The 17,001-nt window shown below is 45.7% G+C and overlaps 1 protein-coding gene across 47 annotated transcripts in view; it reads left to right on the forward strand.

Moving 5' to 3' along the window:
• The window catches only part of LOC118507718 (tropomyosin-2), a 39,883-nt gene that overhangs the window by 20,268 nt on the left and 2,614 nt on the right, over positions 1–17,001 (forward strand). For 10 of the 47 annotated variants that reach the window (XM_036046631.1, XM_036046635.1, XM_036046634.1 and 7 more), the window contains exons 4-9: positions 873–990; positions 5,878–5,948; positions 7,922–7,997; positions 8,616–8,678; positions 12,249–12,318; positions 15,888–16,771. In XM_036046631.1, the coding sequence (XP_035902524.1) occupies positions 873–990; positions 5,878–5,948; positions 7,922–7,997; positions 8,616–8,678; positions 12,249–12,318; positions 15,888–16,486 (997 nt within the window). In that variant the 3' untranslated portion in view covers positions 16,487–16,771. Of the gene's footprint in view, positions 1–872; positions 991–5,877; positions 5,949–7,619; positions 7,691–7,921; positions 7,998–8,615; positions 8,679–9,712; positions 9,776–11,094; positions 11,158–12,248; positions 12,319–13,521; positions 15,654–15,887; positions 16,772–17,001 lie in introns of those variants that run through there. The other 37 variants (XM_036046653.1, XM_036046645.1, XM_036046646.1 and 34 more) reach the window with 15 other exon arrangements.

Genomic DNA, 17,001 nt, shown 5'->3' on the forward strand with positions numbered 1-17,001 from the left:
TACGTCTGGAGGTGATGCAATCGGCTGTCATCTTAGAGATTCCAATTCCAATGCGTTTCCCCCTAAGGAGGGCGATTGCATACCTCCAGGCGCTTCGAATGTCGCTGTCTTTTGGATAGTAGTACAGTTCGTACTTATCCCACCTTCTCATAATCGTAAACAGATGCCCTTTTCAGGCATCTTTAGATCTTCCAACATTTACAGTTCAGTTCGTTTGTTATGGATAGACTCCGGGCTCTGTTGGAGGATGACTTTTGGGTAATTTGGGATTCCTTGCATTGCAGTAGTGTCCGTTTGTGTGCGTCTTCGCTAGGGCTTTTTTTTTTGCGACGTTGTCCTTCTCCTTCTTTAGTTTCTCGGCTCGGTACGCGTCGTTTGCGTATGGGATCTGTGATCAATTGCTGCGCGTGAGCTTTGACCGTCGTCTGGTTGTCTGGCCGATCTGCGTGTTCCGTGTCCGAAGGGTGACAATGATCCACATCACTTATAATGGTTTCTTTGTCTTTTTTTCTTCTTTCTTTCTTTATCTTTCACACAATCTCTCTTGCCCCAACGGCACGCAACCTTTATGTTTTTCGCTAAAATGGTTGTGCATTTGGTGGGGTTTCGCTATACTTATTTATCCTGTTAAACTCGTATCCGGCACTCACTCGCTCGCTCTCTACCGATATACAAAAAAATCTACCGCCGTATCCCGCCGCCAACGAAAACTCTCGCCCTCCCCTATTTTGTGCCCGCCCAACGTCATCGTTTATTCGACACAAAACAAAACAAAAAATCCGAAAACATTCCACCCGTGCTGTGATACGTTTTACTCTATACGTAACTATGTAATGTAATGTAACGCCGTCGTCGTACACAAAATAATGCAGCGCCCGCAAGGTTCTTGAGAACCGCGCCCTGGCCGATGAGGAGCGCATGGACGCCCTTGAGAACCAGCTGAAGGAGGCCCGCTTCATGGCTGAGGAGGCCGATAAGAAATACGATGAGGTGCAAACGCTAGACATCACTTGACTAATACTAGGCTAGGCTGTTTTCGTTTTTAGTGTGTTGTGGGCAAGGAGCCGAGGGTGTGTTTTGCTTTGTCGGGTTTGTGGTGGATTGCTAGCGCAGGGAGGGGACAGGATAGGACGAAACGGGCAGCATGCAGTATGGATTTGCGTGAGCTGTGTGAGAAAAGGACGAAAGGATTGTGTGTGTGAGGTTCTTCGAGGAAAATCTTGCCCCCTCGAAGAATGTTTCATCTCATGAATGACTTGAATGTGTGCGAGTGTGCGTATGTTGGTTGAAGCTGAAAGGGATTAGATTGATAGCGAAGGCAAGCATTAGGGGCCCAAGTTTAGCCTACTAACACAAGCCCGTTCAAAGAGAGGCACTAAGAATCTGGTCACAGGGGCACACAAGCATTGTGGTCTTATTTTATTAAAACACACCGAATCTATATTCTTTCACTGAACAATACCAATAAACGATAATAAATTTGTGCGCCTCCGGTCGACCAATTCCGTGTGTTTCGTCTGAAGTCTATCGGTTAGAGTTAGGAGCGTTTTTGTTTTAATCACATCACAGGGTTGTATCATTTTGCCGTGGGGGTTGCTTGTTGGTGCTAGAGGATAAGCTGAAGGACACATATGTGAGCTCTGGAGAAAAAAAGCTCTTTTTTTGTTCTCAAAATGTACCAGCCCACCCTTGAAACATATGTTGTCCCAACATCGCCAATGCGATTCGCAAAAAAAAAAAAACACCCATCTTGCCAACTTAATACCTTCCCAGCGGAACAAAATAAATAGCGAATTTAATCATCGGCCCAAATCTTGCCAAAATTGATGGACTTGGTCCATTTTTCACACATTTTACAAGCAGCTTGGTGGTACAGCTGTCTGGTGGTGGAGAGCACTTGAAACCATCACGGAAACGTTTTGTGGATTTTCTTGCACCTAATCGTAATGTCCATGGTGATGGTGTTATGCTGGTCGTGTGCCTTGGTGACTTTATGGCCTGCACTTTGTTGTTTTCATCGACCACTTTCCACATTGTCCTAATGATGAGGGCGTTAAACTTCGCAGCGTCCACAGGCCGATAAAAAAAAACAGTTTCTTTCTTTCATATATACGATCACGCAACCATCCTCCATCATCATCCTCACCACGGCGGTCGGTGGATGATGCTGATAGAGATGTAATCATTTGGTCGACAGAGCGCTGGTTCACAGCTAGCAATGTTTAGACCTCTGTTTTTCGCCACCCTGCTTGGCTGTTTCCGAAGCGTAGCTGTGGAATGTGTATCTATTCAGGCCCTCCCTTGTCTTGCAAACCGAAGAAACCGTCCAGAAAGCACCCTGCCAAAAAAGAAACCCTGTGATGATGATGATTCTCGTGCTGCTGCTGCCCCACAACAGCTTTTTTGTATGCTAAACTAACAACAATGACGGCGCTCGGTGTTAGGAGGGTGGGCGCTCGACGCCCGCGCTTTCCATCCAGATTTTTCCTTTCGATGGTTGATGGTGAAAAATGTGGTGTAAAACCCATCACCATCGGCTTGCCACGGGCCAAGGGTCAGCTCGTCATAATCTGAAACGATGCAATGCTCTAGCGTATAAAAAATGTTGTTGCTCATCGAGACGAATAATGCAAAGAAAGAGTAGGAAGTTTGAGGAGTGTACACGCGACGGTGCGTAGCGGAAACGGAAATGAACGGCGTAAAGCGGAAGCTGGACGGACGAAAGCTTACAAACAGAGAACACGCGTATGTGCCTTTTCTTGTTGTGGCCGTGATAAAAGCCAATCATATATTAACACAATCGGTGCTTTTTGTAGTAGAACTAAACGTTTGTATCAAGAAGAAGAGAGATCAAGGCAAGATAGAACGAAGTGCAGCTTGTCTTTTCTGTTAATAGATTTTGTAACCGTAAAACTTATTATCCATTTGTGTTTTTTTTAGCATAGTACTCACATTAAAGCGAACAGCAACACACATAGATTGCCGATCAATTTTTGGAAATAAATATTTTTCATCTGCTACGTTTCGAGAGAAGTGCTTTTGAGTTACACACAGTTAACACAATCAAATCAAATTTTGTTCTTTTATAAAATGTGCTCTCCGTCCTTTGGGTCAAACCGAAATGGAAACTGAAAAACAATAAGGAATGAAATAGAGAAAAAGCAATGCAGAGAGAAGAAAAGAACGCTTACGAACCAAGGAGAAGAGTTTCTTACGCCAGTCGGAAAGGTTTACCACTAGCGAATAAATTAATCGAATGAAACAAATCGGAATCTACTACCATTGCTAGCCGAGACACCATGCTGTGTACCGATCGTGCGCTGCACATACGCACGCGAGTTCTAATAGAGAAAGCGATTAACGATGTGAATTGTATACTCCAAATGTGGGGACGTTCATCTCCATCTTATGCTATTACACTGACACCCAACGAAACTCGTGTGCGATCGCATCAGATAGGAATGAATCAAATCGTCCCGTCAAGTGCTGCTTAATGAAGGAAGAAAAATATAAAACTATGAATGAGTATGACGAGGCGCTATATCAACATATACGGCATCTAAACAAACACATCAGGAAAAATATATAATATTTTAAAAATGAAGCAATAAAGCGACGACGAGTTTATTTATCGACCACACAATAAAGTATTGCAACCCAACCGTATTGCCTGTGTCTTCTGTCCACTGTATGGTGTGCCGCGCCGTGTACTGTGAAGAAGCAATAAAGCATCTTACTGTAATGTTTGGAAAGTTATTTTGCAAAAGTGTTTGGTGAGTGAGGACTGACGTTTGCCTTCATGCTATGTGTTCTTGTTTCGAAATGTCCAATGTTCCTTTTTCTGTCCGAAAGAATATTCTGTACTTATATTTAGTAAATAAATTTAATTCGTTTAATTCATTTTTTTTTGTGGCTTAACGACCGACTAATTAGGTCCCGCTGGCCTTTCTTAGGGGGAACGACCCGGATGGGATTCGATATCGGAATCCTGCCATGAGAAATATAGTATATTACCCTATCCGTATTTCATAAAAATGAATAAGATTGTGTAATTCGGAAGTATCTGTTGGAATGATTAGATAATTAAGACGATTATTACTGTTGGTAATTTACCACAAATTCTCGGCTTACCTTTGTTTGGAAGGGTGTTTTAATTATTCTTCTTTGGAAGCACTCAGCTATAAGATGTCCAAGTATGAGATCGTCAGCCTTTAGACAATCTGTTTAGTAAGTGTCTTACGACCAGTCTTTTGGGTCGCCGCTACCACAGTGGCGCCGGTTTTCACGCGACATGGTCGTCTCCTCGTTCGCAGGAATGACTTATCCTGAGCTCGGGTATAAATAAAGTCTAGGAAGCCAGAAATACCAAGCCACGAACTTTGGAGGCTGTAGCGCCTTCGACTGCCTGGCTGTATTGCTAACGAGATTTTTAATATTGCTGACGATGAATTTATTTGGGTTTGGTGTTGAACTCTTTCCGTTTTAAGTGGAATAGAGTTCCTAGAATATGTAAACGCTTGATTGACTATTTTATTTCATCTCTTAAATCATGCTGAGGTTTTAAGCAATAATATAACAGCAGCTAGTTACCAGGCCGGTAGTTGCGACAGCGGCACCGGTCTTCACACCGCAGGGCCGGGGTTCAAATCACATCTGGGCTCGTTCTCCCCATAGTGAGAATTGACTATCCAACTATGCGGTGGCAATAAGTCTAGAAAGCAAGAAATGGCCAGGCATGACCTTTAGAGGTCGTTAGGCCAAGAAAGAAGAAGATAACAACAACTATTTGAATTGCAATTTAGAAAAAAGATTATGAATTTTTATCCAAAATATGATTTGTTTTAAATGTTGTGAACATAGTTGATCATGTGATCATGTGATCATGTGATCATCACATTTGTTTTAAAAAGTTTTTTAAGTTGCACTGGGGAAGTCTGATGGCAGAACCGCGGTTTGAATCCCGTCCAGACCGTAACCGTCCCGTACACAGGACTGACTATCCAGCTACGGGCAAAATCAAGTCAGAGGAAATCAGGAAAGGGAGGCCAACATCATTCGAGGTTTCACCGCCATAGAAGAAGTTATTGTTGCCACAGTTGTGATAACGCTGGACTACCCTTGAGAAAGTTTAAAAAAATCGTGCGAGCAAATACTGACAGGATATAAGCAGAAAAAGTACAGTAACTCAAGGCAATAACTATTTCTATGCCTATTATAAGTGCAGTAAAACTGTGTTATAAAGTATCAATTTGATAGTAGTAGTAGATAGATTTGAATAGTGATTTGCAAGAACTATAAAATATACTAATTAACAGCGGACATTGAAGGATTCGATTGTGAATCGGAGATCTTAAAAGAAAGGACATTGGAATAAACATCGCAACAGAATGAAGGTGAACGTCCCCGTTAACTGTTACTCATTTACTTATAAGCGGCATTAGATCGAGATTGATGAGCAACGCATTTCCAGCGAGCATTGCATTCGTTTATGCAAGATTTTTGAGTAAAATATTATTCAACCTAGATGAAGGGAGTGTTACTTCAAGAAGAAAGATATGTTTAAGACAGTTGACATACTTTCTTCCTCTTGCATGCGCGTGTCATAGGCTAGAGGTCTATATCGCTAACATAGGAGCTGTGTGTGTGTGAAGCCCCAACTAACAGTCCCCCCAATCCTGTTCGAGTTATGTGTGCATTGCATGTGGAACCGGATACTATGTAGAATGTCCACTTGAATATGATGATACTAAGACCTCTCGATCTCTTCCACCGCTCACGCGACTGTTCCCGTACGCCGTCACCGTTGTCGATTGATCGAATCGGCTTGGGGTTCAACACATTTCCGGATCCGGCCACGCGGGGTGTGTGTGTGTGTAGGTCGCCCGTAAATTGGCCATGGTTGAGGCCGATCTTGAGCGTGCTGAAGAGCGCGCCGAAGCCGGTGAAGCGTACGTACTTTTGCCCTGTTTCCTCCCCGGGTTGTTCGTGTGTTCGTGTGTGTGTGTTTTTCTGTCCGAGTGTGTACTACAATTGCATTATTAACACATTGCTGCTACTGCTACCAGAGTGTCGATTTTCTTGCCCAAAGCTGAAGAAGCAGTAAGAAGAAAGGTAGGCCCTTGTTGTGTCCGCCCGGCGTTGTTCTAGTGGTGAAAAGCCCTTCGGTCGGCCCCGACCCAGATCGATGATCGCCTCCACATCTACTCGCTGTTCCTGTTGGTTTTTTTTTATGGGAAGATTTTATTACAAAATTAGAGTGCCGAGAGAGAGAGAGAGAGTACGGCCAACCGACAGCAGCGGTGAAATCAACAGCCGGCCATCTCGAAGAAGAGGTCGAGTAAATCACGTTTATTGTACTGTCGAGTGAAAGGTGAGAGGCTGTTAATTGGTCGGACCACATTGGAAACGCGACCGGATCCGGATGCATTCCACCCGCGAAGGGTGCACACCAAACATGACCCCTGAAGCAATCGTTCGTTTAAAGTGGTGAAATGTGGATAGCCTCCAACTGGATGTTAATTTCTCTTTAAGCTGGCGAATTGTGCGGGTTGTGCTGCAGAGTTGATGGTTTACACTAATCTCTTTTGCGTTGAATTGCTGTTTGTGTGTGTTGTTTTTGTTGTTTGGCTTTTAATTTGCTGCTCCTATTCCTAAACATCTGAGCGACATCAGGAATATGTCCCCAATGGTGTGAAGGTTTGCGCTGGAATAGGAACGTCTTCTCAGCTTTACTTTTATATTTTTTTCATCCCAAACCCCACATACACTATTATATTTCCACAACATCCTTCCTTCATGCTCCTTTCGATACCATTCATGCTTGATAAACGAATAACGAAGCATCATACATAACTAACCTCTTCTATGATCGTTTCGCTCTGTGTGTGTGTGATTGTGAAGGTAAAAAGTTAATGCTTGATCGGGCCTGAAGAAGATCGCAAACCTCTCCCCACGAACAACATCCTTTGCTCGCTGACGTATGGCGTTATCCTTCGGCGTATTGAGCACGGTGTCCTTCACAGATACAGCGCTCGATCGCCTCGATGTAGCAGCCTACTACGAAGCGATGTGGGGCACGGTTTCTTCACCTTCACAACAACACACACTGCGAAAGACTGCCATGACCTACCGATGTGATATACTAACCTCAACCCCCTTTTTCTTGTCTACTTTTACTCCCTCGGCTGTGCACACAATCATGACTGTGTGCTCTGCTTGTGTGTGTTTTTTGTTATTGTTGTGTGCACACACCGATCGACGGATGATCAATTATATTTGGATGCGTGTCGTGTTTGCGACTAACCCTCACTACTGCTGCTGCTGCTCGGCTTTAACACGACGTCTTCAACACCACACTACGACGCGCATGATCTATATCCTTCCTGGCATCCTCGACGGTTGGTTTCTGCGGCAAAACGACGACGACGACGGCAACGATTGGCCGCGTGTGGTGGTGTACGGACGGAATCATCCTCTCCTGCAAACGGCCCCTTTTCGTGTGCGTGTGTGTGTGCGCTGTTTGTTTTGTGCTTCCGATAACAATGCCCACGGCCACGGTGCTAACAACCAACGGCGATGCTTCAACCACACCCGATGCAATGGTGGCCGCACTGGATCAGGTGGCCAGAAAGCTGGTGCTCATGGAACAGGACCTCGAGCGCTCGGAGGAGAAGGTCGAGATGAACGAAAGGTTTGTATGTTTTGTGTGGCCGCGGCGCACGGTTAAACGTTCTTACGAGAACTCATACGGTGAAACATTGTTTGATAGCACTAAAAACGCTTTGGTTGTTTTAACCTTAATTTATTCATTTTTTTGCAGAGTTTCGTAAGAAAAATGTACTAAATGTTTTTTTTTTTTCTTTTTACCTTCCAATTTCTCCCCCCGTTGTGCCTTGTGAACCCATCTGTGCCCAATTTGCAGCAAGATCGTGGAGCTTGAGGAGGAGCTGCGCGTGGTCGGTAACAACCTGAAGTCGCTGGAAGTCTCGGAAGAAAAGGTAAGAATGTTTGACCTGCATAAACCTGTGCCGGTCCGGCGGTACGGTTCATGCCAACGGGGAGATACGATCCGAGGGGTGGATTCCATCCTTCGGATTCGTGTTTACCCGAAACACACCAGACACGACACACTACTGGGAGGTTGTTGCGGTTGTTGAGGTTGACTAAGAGTTCCTTAGCGATTCGATTCTGCTCACCACCGATCCTCTCCAACTGATGGATCTGATCGATCCAGAAACGTTTCGGCTAACTCTTGATCCTCCAGCAACCGCTGCAATCCTTCCCGTGACTACCTACCCGGACGCGTATTCGATTTACCACATTCGCAAACAGACCACAATCTCCTACGTACAGCGCATCACTCGTGTTGCGTTTACTGCCCTTACTCGTCTAAATCGTTTTTATTTCTAATTTTTCGTTTCAAAAACAAATACAAACCCCAATCTCTGTGCTTTCTCCCCTAAAAAAACTCCGTATCCAACTCTTGTCGACACTTGCTGTGCCGATGATGCTGTTCGGGATTATTTTGTCTCTGACTCTTTGATAAAAAACACCACAAATCAAAATTTGTGTGTGTGCGTGCGCCCTCTGCCTTTTGTCACAATGATTGCGTGTAGGCTAACCAACGCGAGGAAGAGTACAAGAACCAGATCAAGACCCTCACCACCCGTCTAAAGGAGGTACAGCAATCCTGTTGCCGTTCTGGCGTTTATTTTTTTGTCGTCTTAATGCAACCCCCCGTGTGTTTGTTGTGCCGAGTGAATATGTTGTTGTGATGTTTCTGCTTTCGGTTTTCTTTGTCCTCTCCGGCAAACCCTTTGTTTGATGACGAGAAAAAGCAAAAGGACACCATTAACCCCCTTTACTTGTTCTAGCAAATAATGTGTTTTTTTGAAGTGTGTGAGTTGTTTTCTTCTTTTTTCTTCAATCATGAAACTGATCAGCTCCCTCCCATACATCAGCCCCTCTAACCGTGCGAATCCGAGCGTCTTTGATAATAGTGCACAATGCAGCATTTGTTTAGTGTTCAAGTGTATTGCTTCGGCTGACGTTTGAAGGTTTGTGTCTTGGGTTTCACAACGCCCCTAAAGTTATGCAATCACTAGCTACACAGATTTGTATGGTGTTCTCCCAACACACAAATCAGCGACTGCTACGTCGAGCGGAGTACTATGCTGAATTCACTTACGTTGAAAAGAATCTCTCAAGGTTTTAAAAAAAAGTATTAAAACAAAACAAAAAATAGTTACCAGTGTTTCTAATAAATACTATTTTATTATACTTTCATATACTTTCCCATTCTCGTCGTGCTCATCTGATCGATATCAACCAACTACCAACTACTACTACTAACCCTTACAAAAATAAAACCCAAATGCGCAACACGATTAACCTGCCTGCATCAAACGACGTCGTCGCCCATAAATGGATGTTCAAAAATCGAATAAAATCGATAACCGGACGATGGCGGCAACACGCACAAACGTAACGCTCGATCCTCGCTCGATCGATGATCATTGTGTTTGTGTGTCCGCCTGGTTTAAATGTACTGACTACTTGTGTGCGCGTGTGTGTGTATGAACCGTTGTTGCTGATGAATCCTGATGGGGGGAACGGACATGCCACACGTGTCCGGAATCGTCAAAAAAAACACAACACAATCGACCGGTGTGCTGCTGCTGCTGCTCGCGACGACGATGACGATGGTGCATAGGCAACGCAACGAGAGGAATCGTACGGTGGCCAAGTGAGGGTGTTGGATCAACGTCTCAAGGAGGTACAGGAACCTGTGGAAATGGAACGAACATTTCAGCAGTAGGTGTAGCGTTTCTAGTATTTGTCTCTGATTAGATGGGGTTTTTTGTTGGGGGTAATGGGAGCACATAGAGAATGCGTTTACTCGAACGCTCGTTTACTCTCTACTAAATAGTATTTATTTGCCAAACTCACGCCACTTTTGAAAGGTTAGTCATAGCAGCGTCAGGATCTGTTATGCCTCTTATGCTCTCCTCGTCTCTTTACTGTCCTCACCGTCTTGCTGACCCGTTTCACGCCCCGTAGTAGTGATCGCTCAGTGTGACACCTAGCATTGAGTGGTTGTTTTGTAGCGATTTTTGTGCGATATCCCATTATGCTGCTGATGTCTCTGTATCTCCCCCCCCCCCAAGTTATGCTGCTGCTCCACTCTATCCTTTCTCGCTGCGAGTGTTGTACCGTTGATTCCTTCTATCCGTGTACGTGTCCGTCCGTTCGTCTAGGAATCCTTTATCCTCCCGTGTCATCCCTTGTCCACCTGTGTACGTTGCGCTTTACCCAGATACTCAGATCGCTTCAAGACTTAGCATTATTCACAAGCTTAGAGGCGATATGGTTTTTTTATGGAGACCCTCGCCCCTTACTATGGCAAGATTGACTGACCTCCACATTCACGTCCGTCCCAGTAATGGCATCACTTTCCCTTCGCATTTCGTCCATCCTTGGCGTTTAAGAATGACTTTCCCTTCGCGTTGGGAGAACGTTCTGCATGCCATGCACATTCCATTTTGTTTTTGTTCTCGCCAAAACTATTGTTACCTTGCCACACACGCCCATTGTTGTTTGTTGCTCTGTTTATCAACAGCGAGAAAGGTTAAATATGCCTAACTGCTGCTGCTGCCCAGGAAAAGCACAACAGAAATTAAAGGAAGCCAACTCCGCTGTGTCCACACGCTCTGGCCTACACACGCCGCTTAGCAGTGACATTGTATGCGTGTTTGTGTGTCTCTTTGCGTCTCTGTATGTCTGTGTGTGTGTCTGTCCGCGCATCCATGTTTGTCCCACGTGTCGATCCTCCAACATCTGTTGTCCCCGTGTTCAAGTCCATTTTCCTTCCGTTCCGAAGACCACCCATTTCATCCTCCGAAGTGTATCAGCTGTCCAAGAAGGATCATAATACCCCCCGACGATTTTGAATCGACTGACCACTGAAACTACTCAAGACTCCCAACTCCAGTACCGTATTGCGGTACACTCTCGCCCCCTCGCGCTCTCTCGCTCATCTAATCCTACTTCTCATTCCAAACAATTACGCGCTGATCCCAAACCCCCCCCCAAAAGGCAATGGCTTCTCGCGATTCCGTTGAGGACAAGATCCATCAGCTGAACGACAAGCTGACCAACGTAAGTGCGCGTTCTGTCGCGAGATCTCGCGACGCTCTCGTGTCTATTTCTTCTTAACGATATGCCCTTAACAGGTTCGGTTCGCTTTTCCATTCCTCTTGCCTGCCCCTCCAGAGATCCACTCTTCCAGCATTTTCAACGCATCGTTCATTTGGTCTGCCGAATAAGGGGGGTACATTCCCTTAAAAATAATGCTTTTACAAGGATCTCGTGAGGTGTGCAGAATCTTGACTACAGCAGCAGGTTTTGCTTTCTAATCCCATTCCCATCTTGTCCCCAAAGTGACAAGCAGTCAAGGTGTCTCCCGAAACCCCTTTACAATCTGTCCTTATTAACCCCGTGAGCAGGAAAAGATGGGGTTGGTTATAGTGGTGTTAGGCTGTTAGGCTGTTTGATGATATGATGGTGTAGGTAGTAGGAGCAGGGCTTCTTCAGCGTGTCCACTCTCAACAGTAACGGCGATAAGTTAAATGCGCGCGCACCGGTGAGGTAAGGGGGTGGTTTTTCCGTTACCTAACTCAACTTGTCTATACCCGTGTTACATGAAACTGTGTGATGTTGGTTACTGTGTTGTGTTGTTATCCGGCTTGCGGGGTCAACTCCAACCAGTGCCCCGCGGCTTCCGTTTTCTGCTCAAATAACCATCGCCAGCATAACACAAGCTTTCGCCCAACATTAGCGCGTGCTGCTGTCTCGCTGCTCTCGCTAGGGAAGCGACAAAACCTCTAACTGAATCCCCCCTGCTGTGTACTAATCCAAACGAGGATTACAGGCAAACATGATGTTCAGGAATATTTAGAATAAGCGTATACCAGGATATAGGGGAGTTGTTTTTTGTAGCCTTAGATTGCATGCTAATATTTTCGGTTTAGTTGTTTTGCTTAGTCGGTAAGCAAAATGGGGGCAAAAGGTTGAATGTGTGACGATCCTCCCGTGCAATGGATGAACCAAAGAGTATGATCCACATTCAACCAGCAACGCTCCCCTTTGCACGATGCTTTTTACGTTTTTTCCAAAGGACAAAGCAATTCTAATACAATTTTTCTTATCTCTTCGCCCCTTTGCGTTCAATCTGGATCCGGTATCTCTAGGCTGAGGCCCGCGCTGAATTCGCTGAACGTTCCGTTCAGAAGTTGCAGAAGGAAGTCGACAGACTCGAAGGTAAGTGTGTCCGTGTGTCCGATTGCGTGTGCGTCCGATTACGCTCATCCTTTCGTGGATAACGTTCCTAACGACCGTGAACGAGGAGAGCTGTGCTGTGTCCATTCATATGAGATCTCTCAACCAAAGCACACTGACGATGGATGAGCTGTGCCAATTTGTATTAATATCGCTAAACGCTAAATCAGATTGCTGAAGAGTTTTCGTTGTGTTGTTGTTGTTTTTAATTGTATAGAGAGTTTATTGGTAAAAGACGCGAGAAGGCCTTCCCCGTAGAATCTTTTGTGTGCAGCACTGTGGCCTGTAATTTTTATTGCACAGTGGGATTTTTGTATGGCCATAACTCGTTTCATATAAACATTGTGCATTGTTCCTTAATACTGCTACTGGAAAGCGAGTAGAGCATGATAATACATTTTAAGAAGTGAGTTGAAATGTTATTATTCTTATTTTTCCTCCTTTTCTGAATATCTATGCCCGTTAACAAGCATCCATCGAATCAATGTTCGGTTTAAGTCGGGGAACAACGTGTGTGTTGCAAGCCTGGTTGGTCGCCAACAATTATTACGTAGCTCCTGTAAGCCAATATAAATGGTCAGGATCGAGGGAGGGGGATTTAATCGAAGAATAAGCAATATTTCACTCGACTTTATTCAACCATTTTTGACCACACTGAAAGCACACTGTGATACTTTCGCAACGTGTAATGCGGGCGTAAATCCTACAGTGCCTAACAAATTTTGTCAGGGGGGCGGGGCCTTCTCGAGTCTTTTACCCAATATTTAATAATATTGTAATATTTGCTAACTGTTTTGTTTGAAGTTTTATCAGTTTTAGCTACACTTTTATATGATATCCTTTCCTTACAAAAGCGTGAAATAGTTGCAAAAAGCTCTAATTTATTTTAAACGTTTTAAACGCTAGCTCCTTTATTTTTCTTTTATGTGATTTTTGTGATTTTTATTTTCCCTTTTCTTTTTTTATTTTATTTTTGGTGTTCCCTTAACCTTCCCGTTTGTTTTGCGAATGCGATGTGTGTGTGCCATGCCTCTGCTAATCAAATATTGCCGAACATTGTTGCGTATCCAATAACCAAATGCATCGACCACCGGGGAAATTGCCACCGCCGAACCTCGTCGAATCATGCTCCCGACAACACGCATCGATAACACACACACACACACTTTAAAAACACAACCACAGACGATTTGACGGTCGAGCGTGCCAGAAACAAAATGCTTCAGGAGGAGATGGAAGCGACCTTGCACGACATCCAGAACATGTAAGGAGCGCGGGGGGATCACATCGGGGGCGTCCTCGGTAATGCCGCGCGCTAGTATGGATGACGATCATGATGATGATGGCGGGGTGGATGGATGATGGCCGCGCCACCCAAAAGACCGCGTGCGCACAACACCGATCGCGTCTTGTTAAGTAGCGAGAAGAGGAGCAGAATTTATGTTGGTCGAGTGGGGAAGGGAAGAATGTGTGTGTGTACCGCGCCCTGGGGGAAGGGAAAAATAAATGTATTATTATTATTGGCCGAAGCCCGAAGGAAAATGCAAAACGAGTGTGTGTGCGCACCGAGAGTGATGTACGTAATGCCAAAATCCATCACACAACAACAAAAAAAGGAAAGCAAGCCACACAGGGAAATACACGCCGCACGAAAATAATTTGACCAACGCATTTTGTGTGTGTGTGTGTGTACACGTAACCGCCACAACTACCCCAATTCATTCATTTAAAGTTTAGGCTTTGGAGGGCTCCATCGATCAGAGGACAGCAGGAAGAGAGTGTCATTTAAACATATCGAGCGAAACACGGATGATGGGGGGGGGGGGGGGGTATGGCCAACGGATTCCGTTTTTATTAGCAGAACACGCACAAGAAAACCCCTATGATATGAGTGTGTCGATCGATTGAGGACCAATAATGCAATTTTTCAAAAAGTTTTCCCTACACATACACCATAAGTCAAGGAAGAGAGAGAGAGAGAAGCGGCACACACACACACCCACAGCTCTGTGTCGTGTTTTAAGTTTTCTTTGTTGCATTTTAGCGAATCGCTTGTGAGCTAGGGCAAAGTTGCGTTGTGAGGATCAAGAGACAGACAACACGTGGTTGAAGCCAACCGGGGACAGCCTTTTTCGAGATTAGGGAATGAATTTTGTTTTTGAAGGTTCTAGGTGATCTTCCCAATACCCGCGTAACGCGTATTTTGATGCGGTGGGCGGGCTACCGTGCTTTTAATTGATTTTACTCACACACACACATACACACACGCCATTTAAACAGAAAAGAAAGACCCATTAACGAACAACATTCCAACGATGGCATTCCGGAAGTAAAAGATAGATTTTGAAGTTTTTTTTTTCTTTTTCGAAACAACAGTTCCAAAACAAAAAAAAAGAGGAGAGAAAACAGTGTAAATGTCCCTTTTTGCAATTGGTTGAACGTGGCATCATGTTATGCCTCATTCGTGTTCTTTTTTTTATCTACGTGAAGATTTAATTTCTTCTCTGCTCGCCCTGTTTGTTCTCCTTTATCATCGCTTTTTTTTTTAAATGTTATTATTTTAGCATCCCACACCCTTGCACACCATCCTTCCCCGCTGTCCGCAACAAGCGGAAGCATCATCCGCTGCTGTGTGCGTACGCGAAAGCAGGAGGAATGTGCGGATGTTAACACTAGAGCGAATAGGTCACCGACGGCACCACGGCGTCATTGGCAGGGTTTAGCATGTTTGGACTGTATCTGCCGCCGGTGGTGGAGGTCCCGTGCCGGTTATCGAAAGTAGAGCGTAAAGAAGATCCCCTTTTCCTTCACCCCATTCAGAGTCGAGCTAGGAGTGACAAAATGTTTGAATCATCCTGCCGCGGCAGCAGGACAATTGAAAGGCGCGTGCGTGCGTGCCAGCAAAACGAACGTGCCTTTAGGAGTTTCAATTTTCTTCTTATACATTCAATGCTAGTTTAGATACGACGATAAGCTTACGCGGGAAAGGACGATCGAAAGAATGATGTGTGCGAGCGCGCGTGTGAAGTATTCGTCGTTCCCGCCTGTTCACATAATCGACACTTCGATACACACTACGGTCCCACAAAAACACACCACACAGCGATTACACACTTTCCTCAACCAGCAAGAAAAATCCCCCCCGACACACACACACACGCGATAACCACAGACACACCAAGAAGTCGATCGTAGGTCCAATGTGGGATAACGAAAAGCGAGAGAAAAAAAAAAGAACGAACCCCGTTTATTGTATTTGAGTGTTTATAATATATTATTTTATCATAAATCGAGAACAAAAAACCCTCACAAACCCATCCGGTGGTTTCCCGTGTGCGCTGTATTTTTTTTGTAAGCTCATTTATGTGATTTTTTGTGTCTCTCCGCGTGTTTTATTTGTTCTATGTATGGCTTTTATGGTTTTATTTTTATTTTGCGCTTGGTTCGCTTACATTATGTCTGCTTTTATTTTCTTATTCGCTACCCGGTGCCCGCTCACACGGGGCAAATGCTTCTTAACGCTCGAAATTCCCAACCTCATCTTTGCTCAGACGAGCTGATCGTGGAGAAGCTACGGTACGCCGAAATCGGTGACGATCTCGACTTTGCCTTCGTCGATCTTATCCCCGGCATCGACCCGATCTGGACGGAGCGTCGCCCGAAGCCGAAGACTCCGCCGCCACCGCCGAAGCTGCCGACGCCACCACCGCCACCGCCAGCACCGAAGGAGGAAGCGGCTGCGGCGGCCGAGGGCGACGGAGCGGCGGCGGCAGCCGGAGGCGAAGGTGCACCGGCCGGCCCAACCAAGGCCCGCACACCGAGCCCGTTCGAGCTGCGCAAGCACTTCCCGCCCGAGGCGGCTGAGGTGCCGTACGTGCGTTCGTCCACCGGCACAACGCCAAAGTCGTCCCCGGCGAAGGAAGTGGCACCGGCGGAAGCGGCAGCACCGGCCGAAGCAGCAGCACCGGCCGAAGCAGCCCCTGCAGCAGCAGCTGAGGGTGAAGCTGCACCGGCTGCTGATGCGGCACCGGCACCGGAAGGAGAAGCCGCTCCAGCACCGGAAGGAGAAGCGGCTCCTGCGCCGGAAGCAGCCCCGGAAGCTCCACCAGCGGACGCACCAGCACCGGAAGCTGAAGCACCAGCATCGTAAATCCCCGATCGCCCGATCCTTATCCCCCCCCCCCCCCCGCTTACTGAGCCACCTGCCCCACCTGCTTTTGCTACAAATCTCTCGTTCCTTTGCTGCTCGTTGTGCTTGTGCGCTAGCAACAATTAATCCTTTTTTTTTATTACCGCCTTCTTTTCATAATACCGCCACATGGGATGTGTTAGTGTGTTTGTCTCTCTCTTTTTTTTTACTGTAAATCAATACCAATAAATCGATAAAGAAGTAAACTGTATCGGGTGACGAAACACCCCCGGTTGCTACACCGTTTGAAATGCTTTTACCCAGTAACCGGCCAACGCCTATATTAACTCACCGAATGTGCCGCGAATGAGTGATTGGGCGTGTGCCACGTGTGTTCGCAACTAGGGAAAGCAACCCGCCCGCTGCTGCTGCGCTCCATCCACATGCGATCAACGCTCGATCAGTTGCGATCTACTACCATGTATACCAGTTGCAATGATTCTTATGAATTTTCCGTTCTGTTTCTCTACACCTTG

This window comes from Anopheles stephensi, chromosome 2 (assembly GCF_013141755.1).
Source record: "Anopheles stephensi strain Indian chromosome 2, UCI_ANSTEP_V1.0, whole genome shotgun sequence".
Taxonomy (NCBI): Eukaryota; Metazoa; Arthropoda; class Insecta; order Diptera; family Culicidae; genus Anopheles; species Anopheles stephensi.